Raw genomic sequence first — 9,154 nt, 5'->3', positions numbered from 1 at the left:
ACACACACACACACACACACACACACACACACACACACACACACACAGTCATTAAATGCTTCTGAAAGAAAAGCATAATATGATGTATGAAGTCACTGATGAAGTGGATGCCAAGTGGCATGTGAGTGTGCATATGTGTGTGTGTGTGTGTGTGTGAGTGAGCATATGTGTGTGTGTGTGTGTGTGTGTGAGTGAGCATATGTGTGTTCGGACTAAAAGTGCCACCTCAGGAATTCAATCCTATCCATCACGCACACACACACAGGCGCACTGCATGGCACCTCAAGGTGTCTTTGGGCAAAAACTCTCGCTGCCGGCTGCCAGACAGTTAACTGACTAAGAGGAAAGCACTACTAGAGATTGCACTGCAGAGAGAGTAGGACAGAGTGAGACAGATATGAGGTAGAGAAAGAGGGAGAAATTGTGTGCTGTAGAAGTGTGTATCTGAGCATAATATGGGCAGAAAGTATCCATGTACTTGTACAATATGTATGGGGAGAGAAGAGGTTTATCATGTGTCTAATATTACAGCTACCATAAATGGACAGAAGTATGTGGACGTCCCTGTATGTTTGGTGGGGCCTAGCCCCGAAGTTTAAGTTAGGGATCCCACTTTGGAAAAATAATAATGCCGCAGCGTACAATGACCATTTAGACAATAGTGTGATTGCAAATTTGTGGCAACACTTTGAGGAAGTTCCTTTCCTATTTCAAACTTGGCTGCATGAAGACAATGGAACAGCATTGAAGGCAGCGCCCCACTCATCCCTATGAAAGTTGCTCAGTGGCGCATGAAACAAAAAAACGCTTGACTTCCGAGTATAAAATTATCCGCATCTTCTGCAGGGCAGTAGCGTTTCCTTTAACAGTGCCTTCCAGCCCTCGGTCTAGCCTTGTTCTCAGGAAATAACTCTGGTTTCGGTTATCAGTGCATTTTACAACTTGTAGGACCTAATGATTTAAATAAGGGCTATTCAAGTGTCTTTCCCGTTGTAAGTCTATGGGGAAAAGTATTTTTGGTCCCCATGGCATCACATGACAGACCCAGAAAGGATATTTGGTAGTTTGGTAGTTTGGCCACGATGTAAAATTTGCATCAAAGCCTAGAACTACTCTCGAACTACTCTCGACAATGCAACATAAAGCAAGGTCCATGAAGAAATGGTTTTCCATAGAGCCCAGATCCCGACCCCATGAAACACCTATAGAATGAACTGGAACGTCAGCTGAGAGCCGGGCCTTATGGCCCAACATCAATACCAGACATCACTAATCCTGGATACACACTCGATGAAGCTGCATCATATTCTGGTTGCGCCACGGCTCCGTCACGTTTCCAATGTTCATTGGAAGCATTTCAAAGGGGGAGAGTCTTAAAAATGGTCTGTTCTTTAGAAGCCTTTTCAATATTGTTGAGAGCAGTTTGACTTAAATAGTTTGTGTTGTGCTTTACAAGCATAATGATTTCACATTTGCATGTGGAAATTAAGTGTTTAAGGCTGTAATACATTACACACAGCTTGCCGTCTTATTTTCATTTTGTGCCTGTATTATATTATAAATGATAAAAATACGCAACATTACTTCTCCTTGACAAACATTGAAGAGGAAGTGACATAAAACAAACAAGAAAAACATTTGTGTGATATATCTGTTAATCGCCAAAGTTAATCGCCAATGCAGGCATCATTACACGTCATATTCATGCAAATTGTCAATAAATATAGACATTTATGAGTTTCACAGTTCAGAGCCCTGAAGCACAACAAAGCAGATAAAAAACACCACACATAAGCCGTGAGTAAGATGCCCTAGTCCCGGGTCCAGTGGACATTGACACACTGGTTCTAATGGCAGCAAATCGCCTCCGGTAGTTGCAACGTAGCCAGAACGGACACAAATTGGACACTGGGAATGATGCTCTTGTGTATGAATGTAGGCAAATACGTAAATATTGTAGGAAGCCTTCCTAGTGGGGGCTGGTTTGAAAGCATATCAGTGCCAGTGGTTTTGGAATTCCGATCACATCCGGGTGTAATGTTCATGTGTCGACACACTTCTGACCATATACTGCACGCCTGTCATTCCCCATCCCCTCCCGTTATCTCACTTCTCCTCCTCTTCTCCATTCGTTTCTGACGTTTCTCCTCCCTCATCCGCGCCTCCTCCTCCTCCTGCTGCTGGCGACACTTGTGAAAGTTTTCCACCACCACGCCCACAAACATGTTAAGCACAAAGAAGCTGACGATGAGGAGGAAAGAGATGAAAAACAGCAGCATCCAGGGGTTGTTGTTTCTTATTGGCTGCAGAGAGACACATAGAGAGAAAATGGAAAAAGACAGGAGGAGGAGGAGGAGGACGAGAGGTAACATGGGGACAAAAAGACAAAGAGAGGAGTGACAAAAGAGGTTGAGAAGCGGTGGAGAGGAAGAAGAGGAGAGAGTATAAATAAGAAGACAATGTAAATCCTGAGTCAGCACTGCACTGTCAACTCACATCTATTTATCCATCTGCCTTTTGTCTTTCCTTACACCTCTCTTCTCTCCTGAAATATTTCCCCTTTCCACTTGAAACAAACAACATCAGATGGTGCCTGAGGCTGACAAAAAACATGACCAAAACACAGTAAAATACAATATACTGGCTGATTGGTTTGTCTGTCTCCCTGATATTTATCTTGTACTTCCCACAACCCCTCTCTTCCTGTGTGTGTGTGTGTGTGTGTGTGTGTGTGAGCATGTGTGTCCCTTCACCTGCTTGTCCACTGCGACAGCATCCAGTCCATCATACATGATGCTGACCCAGCCGTCTTTACATGACAGCACAAACAGTGACATCAGTGCCTGGAAGAGACACACATAAATCAGTGTCACGCTGTCAATCAGTTTGTAAGAGTAGGCGTCAGCCCTATTAATGTGTTTGTGTGTGTGAGCGTGTGTGACAAACCTGTCCCAGGTTGTCAAAGTTGTATTTTCGTCGAACCCAGCGGTATCCTGCCCCCAGACACTGCGTTTTATTGGTGATTTTGCTCACATCGAGCCCGTCACAGTGGAAGAACTTCCCTTTAAACAGCTGTATTCATAGACAGATGTGTGCACACAGATAAACACATACAACAACACCGTGACCTCAAGGTAATGTAAACAAAGCTCGAAGAGTATTACTGTACAGTAAATTACTCTGCGAGCGCCTGCAGGCATACTGTATGTTGCAGCTAAGACATCCAAGTACCATCTGGTCCAGTCTGCTTCACAGCTATTACACACTCCAGCATGGAGTGTCCTCATTACAGGATGATTCAGCGGAAGTGTGTTTTTGAGAAATATATGCCTGTGTGGTAAGATTAGCTTCACCATTCATCAAGCATCATTTTCTGTGCAAGCATTCATTGGAATATTTCCAGGAATATTTCCCAAAATGGAAAAGCAAATGCCTCAGAGTTTACTGAAGGCCTTTACAGTGAATGACTTTTAGTACCAAAATACCATTGGAATAAATATTTAAAAACCTTTTTGGCTTGCCGCCCGTTAAAATGAAGCGATGCGTAAGTGAGTTACAAGCAGTTCAACACGAGAGCATTTTACCCTCACCGATCCTCTGCTTTGAAGGATCTTTGAAGGATATCAACCCTGAAGAGAAGAAACTATCCAGTATTTCTCAAGAATCAATTACTAGTCAAAAATAAAATGATTTTTGTACACTTTAATCAATACTTTACTTCGTATCTGTGGGCCCCATGGAGGGTCCTGGCCCCCAGATGGTGAACCACTGTTTTATAACATGATAATCTTATGGATCCATTTATATCCTGTAGAACTGGGTACGTTTTTATGTTTGTTTTTAGTTAAATAAATGATAAAAATGGCCAAATTGCCTGAAATTACTATACAACAACATTAATTGATTAATACAATTAATATTATAGAAATCCAGTTTAAAAAAAACACATTTTCAGCACAATCCCTCTGTAGTTGAACCATTGTATTTTTAATTACTTCCAGGCGCATAATCGGCTCATTTGCATTTCCTCCCAATTTTTCTCACCCTATTTCATTACCTGAAGCATTTTCTGAGTTGTACCTCGTTAATTTTAAACAATGATGATCATTGTCTTCTTGCAGCAGAAAAGACAACAAGCTTTGGATGTTTGCGAACAAAAAAAGTTAAAGAATAAAGCTTATCTTTAACCAACAGGGGGTGAACAGGGAATATACAGTATAAATGTTTACCTGGACTCCCAGGATTCCAAACACGATGAAAAAAGCACAGCAGATGAGGACAATATTCCCAATGGGTCTGAGAGACGTGATCAGAGTCTCCACCACCAGTTTCAGACCAGGAGCCCGACTTATCACCCTGCGACACACACACACAGTCACACACACACATGCTACACAAGTACACCAGAGAGTATTAATGGAGTAAACACAAGAGAAAATATCGTAATCCTACCTGAGTGGTCGCAATGTGCGGAGCAGACGAAGCACACGTAGGATGCCTAAGATTCGATTACCACCTGCTGAGGCGATGGAGACCAAGATGTCCACCATGGACACAAACACCAGCAGTCCGTCTAAGATATTCCAGCTGCTCTGCAGGTACACACCTTTTCCAAAGTACAGGCCCATCGCTACCACCTGAACACATACACACAGAGCAAAATTACTGAGATAATAAAATAATATGAGTTGAATAATATGAGGTTTATTATATTAAGGTTTAAAAAGCAATTCTGATCCCCACTCAGAAAGAAAATTGCCCTTTTACAAGTAAGATGAGAAAATGAATCCGGAGTGAAGTGCTCGTTCAGGGAACGTGTCTTGTTATTGTTACCTTGATCATCATTTCACCCACGAAGATCACTGTGAAGATGTAATTGGACACACTGAGGAACACCCGCTCCTGTCACACACACACACACACACACACACACACACACACACACATACACATTTATATACAGACACACAAAGAGAAGCGCATTCGTCAATTTAAGGGTTTCGTTTCCCAGTACCTTTAGTACTCTCATGCGTGTTATGTAGTGAGTTGAAATAAAAATCCATTAAGATTGTAGTACAACCATGATAAAAAAAATACTAAGCACAGAACAGCACATGTTCTTAAAATGGCTGCCAAACTGCTGTTACATCAGCAACAAGCACATGAACTCTGCTGTAATCAACAGCTTGTGTTACGTTGTGTTGTGTGTGGGTGTGTGTGTGTTATCTTGTACTTCTATCTATGTGAGGATGGATAATGAGATATAAGACAGTGAGGCCAGTCCTCACTTCTTTACAGGGCTGTTTGGGTTTTAGACTGGATGTTAGCATTGAGGTTATAATCAGATTTAGCTTAAGGCGAGGACAGTTTATTTGTGCTTTTTAAGGAATAGAAAAACTACATTTAAAAAAAACAATCAAATTGAAAATGATATTGATAAAATAAAATAAAATAGACCAGACCAGACATGGAATACAATTTCAGTGCAAAATTACAACCATTAAGTTTAGGTTAAAAGCTACTACAAGGAACTTTCATTTTGTGTTGATTTTGGTCGTCCCTGTGGACAGAAGTGGTAGTGTTTCTGATGACCAGAATCCCTTTATAAAACCTCTCATTTAATTTATTGCAGCAGCTGTCTGATAGTCGTGGTTCTCACGTGCCAACCCTTCCCTCCAGTGGGCCCAGTAGTACGACCTGGGCCTCCAGCAGAGTGTTGGCAGTGTTGGCTCCCAGCGGGGGCCGGCAGAGCAGCGAGGCAAAGCTCTGCTCCCAGCCGGAGGAGGAGACGCGGAGCTCTCCTCCTCCGGCCGGCAGCAAAGCTGGATCTGGGTCTGTCTGCAGCGGACTGGTCGCTGCCAAAGGCCCCGCTGGGAATAACTTTAGGACTAACTTTATAGAAATAGTCAAACGTCTTGCCGATGGTCTCGTTTACTTTTGAAGGTCAGTATTAAATTGAGACTGTTTCATAACCAATTAAGTTCCTCACAGTAACTTTAAAGGTTGGGGTTAAGCATGTTGCTACGATGGCGCTAGGGAATGCAATATGTCAGTCAGGGTCCTCACAAGTATCGGAAAAATAACATGTGAATGTGTGTGTTTGCATGTGTGTGTGCTACCATGCTGTTGGACGGTATGTCAGGTCTTTCCAGTGCAATGGTGATACAATTAAGAAAGATGAAGAGGAGGATGACATGATCAAACATCTTGTGACCTATGACCCTCTGACACCACATCCTGAGCCTGGAGATGAGAAAGAGAGAGGGAAATAAATGAGTGTTTGTGTACTTATCACACATCACCTACGTCACTGCATTTGTCAATATAATGTTTTTGTTTCAACTCAGCCAGCTTTAATTGATAAAAGTGATCACTGTATTACTAAACCTTCGCTGTAACCTTCACACTTCAACTGACATCATTCGACATCAATCAACTGCTTCCGTTCGCTGTGGTTTAAGCCACCTAGGCCACTCAGGAGAATATTAGAGGCAGTGTTATGTGTGTACGTGCGTGTGTGTACGTGTAAGTGTGTGCGTGTTTGTCTGTGTGTGTGTGTATAGTGTGTATTTACCGGTTGCGTGGAGCGAACAGATAGAGAGACCACTCTTCATGCTCCAGGCACCACTGAGGCTCATATGGCTCCAGAATCTTCTTCAGCTTCTTACATAAACTCTGAAAATAACACACACACACAGACAAAAATTTGCATGACTATTTTGACGTTGGTACATTTTCTGTGCACTCATTAAATTAATCATGCAATGGTTATAATTCAGAATTGGGCGGCTGTGGCTCAGGAGGTAGAGTGGGTCGTCCACTAATCAGAAGATCAACAATCCCCTGGCTCCTCCAGTCCACATGTCGAAGATGCTGAACCCAAAATTGCTCCCGAAAGCTGTGCCATCGGTGTGAGAGCATATAGATTAGATCCTTATGGGCAGTTTGGCACCTTGCATGGCAGCCTCTGCCGTCAGTGTATGACTGTGTGTGTTAATGGGTGAGTGTTGACATGCAGTGTAAAGCGCTGTCAGTGGTCGGACGACTAGAAAGGCGCTGCATAAATGCAATGAAATTTAAATTGTTTCACTTGGTGTAAAACATTGAACTGCAGTAGTGACCTCACAAAAATTCCAACACAGAACAAATTTATCAATTTCCTCCACCCTGCTCATAATCTAAATTCAGCCAATTAAATATTTTCAAAGTTACATAAGAGTCCAAGGGTACTAAGGTTGGAATTTATGCCTTCGCAAGATAATTAGCAGCAGTTTTTGAACTTCTGAAAACACCGAAACCTTTTTTTTATCAACTTGGTTTAACTGGAGATAACAGAAGGGATTCATCATGGTAATGCTTTTTCCTTGTAACTTTAACATGGTCCGCTCACACAAACAAACATATATTTTAATAACTAAAACACAAGCAGAGAGCTGTACCTCCTCTATCTCTTCCTCCTCCTGATCGCTGTGGCATAGCGTGGTCAGGGCAGCATCATCAGGGAGGTGAAAGGTGGTGCCGTTGCAGTCGGGCGGGTGGAGCATGGGCACCTGCAGGTACTCCGATTGATCCAGCGAATGCTCCCTGCTGCTGAGGTCTGAGCTTGTGTGTGTGTCAGACAGCAGGGACTCCATCTCCCCTGACTGACTCTTCCTGTGGAGGCTGGGGGCTCGGCCGATGCTGGTCCAGCTGGAGCGACGGCTCTCTGAACCGCAGTCCCACGGAACCTGTGAAGGCAACTTCAAACAACAGGAACAACTAGTTGGATTTCTAAATTGACTCCTTTAAGCGCAAATAAAGATTTAATTCTGAACAGATTAAAGGTGCTCTGTGAATTTATTGTCCAGTAGCAGTGCTGTGAACCAAATACCAGCCTGTACATGAGGACAAACTGTCCGATTAACAGAAATACGATCGCGATCTCGATTCAGGCCTATATGTGATCACATTTTTACGTGACAATAATTCTGTCGTGTTTGTATTAGCGGGGAAATCCGTTGCATCAAAACAAACGCTCCTAATTTCTGTGATGGATTAACACATCATAAGTGAATGCTACTCCATGTGACAAACTGCACAGAAAAAAAAAAGCAGGGCATTAATCGAAATAAGTCAAATATATTCATTCACCACTAGTTCTGAGAAAAGCAGTATTGTAAAAAATGATGTGCATTGTTCTGTGTGAAACCAGATTCAAAGAGTGTGACGACAGTCAAAAACACCTATGTTATTTCGCAAGCAAAAGCTAATAAGTGAAACCACCTGAAATGTCACCAAAAGGCCAGGAAACAACTTGAAGGAAATCCCCATCGTCCAACCACTCAAACATCCACAGCTGGAGAGAACACCATCACTGACAGCAGCGTGCCACCAATTAACAGGCAGCGGCGGTTGAAAAGAGCAGCAATGCATATCATTTTTCTCTGCACTGCACAGGTTACACTCTCTGTCACGCCTAAAAAAACACATTTCTCTCCTGTGATGATTCTGACACGCCACATGATCAGAGCTGATAGTAACTTTGCTTGGATCCACTCGGGTATGAGACGTATTGACACACAGACCCAAGACATGACTTATTAATAGAGCAGGCTGGCTGAGAAAATATTGGTTGCAAGATATTTGCAAATGTTATATGAGGAAGGAAATATATTCAAGTAATTTGTTAGGTGTTAAGAATGCCAACGATGTTGTTTTTTTGTGAGAAACACGGAACTTGTGCAAAACGATCACAAATCCCCAATTTCAAAATGTAGATATTCTTCTTTCCAATCATATCTAAATCACAGCTCAGCCTGGCTTTGTCTCCTTTTTAGTATATTTCATCATTCTCAGTTTGAGTGCTTCTGTAAATCAACTTTATTACTGATATTTAATGTGGTGATAGTTGAGGCACGTGTCCAAGGCTCACCGGTGACCTCTGCTCAAGGCTGTGGATGTCCATGGAAGCACCGCTTGCTCGCCGTGATTGGCTGTAGTTTATGGTGGGCGTGGCTGCAGTGTGCGTGATGACCGGCAAAGCAGGAGGAAGGTGATGGGGCATGGAGGCTTTGGGGTTCAAGAGACCATTGGGGCTCAGCATCATGGCCTGAATCTTGAGCTCTGGGCACACACACACACACACACACACACACACACACACACACACACACAC

At 42.8% G+C, this 9,154-nt stretch overlaps 1 protein-coding gene across 2 annotated transcripts in view; it reads right to left on the bottom strand.

The window, feature by feature from the left end:
• Positions 1-9,154, bottom strand: part of LOC116391973 (voltage-dependent T-type calcium channel subunit alpha-1I-like) — a 43,301-nt gene that overhangs the window by 9,365 nt on the left and 24,782 nt on the right. For both annotated transcript variants that reach the window (XM_031863032.1, XM_031863033.1), the window contains 10 exons: positions 8,912-9,102; positions 7,440-7,739; positions 6,575-6,675; positions 6,120-6,243; positions 4,834-4,902; positions 4,453-4,637; positions 4,230-4,356; positions 2,947-3,072; positions 2,754-2,843; positions 2,111-2,303 (listed from right to left, as the gene is read on the bottom strand). In XM_031863032.1, coding sequence (XP_031718892.1) covers positions 2,111-2,303; positions 2,754-2,843; positions 2,947-3,072; positions 4,230-4,356; positions 4,453-4,637; positions 4,834-4,902; positions 6,120-6,243; positions 6,575-6,675; positions 7,440-7,739; positions 8,912-9,102 — 1,506 coding nt within the window. The remainder of the gene's footprint in view (positions 1-2,110; positions 2,304-2,753; positions 2,844-2,946; positions 3,073-4,229; positions 4,357-4,452; positions 4,638-4,833; positions 4,903-6,119; positions 6,244-6,574; positions 6,676-7,439; positions 7,740-8,911; positions 9,103-9,154) is intronic.

The sequence above is a fragment of the Anarrhichthys ocellatus genome, unplaced genomic scaffold (genome assembly GCF_004355925.1).
Source record: "Anarrhichthys ocellatus isolate YVR2014 unplaced genomic scaffold, GSC_Weel_1.0 scaffold28, whole genome shotgun sequence".
Taxonomy (NCBI): domain Eukaryota; kingdom Metazoa; phylum Chordata; class Actinopteri; order Perciformes; family Anarhichadidae; genus Anarrhichthys; species Anarrhichthys ocellatus.
The sequence above is the reverse complement of the archived record's forward strand: the minus strand, read 5'-3'. Positions and strand labels throughout refer to the sequence as shown.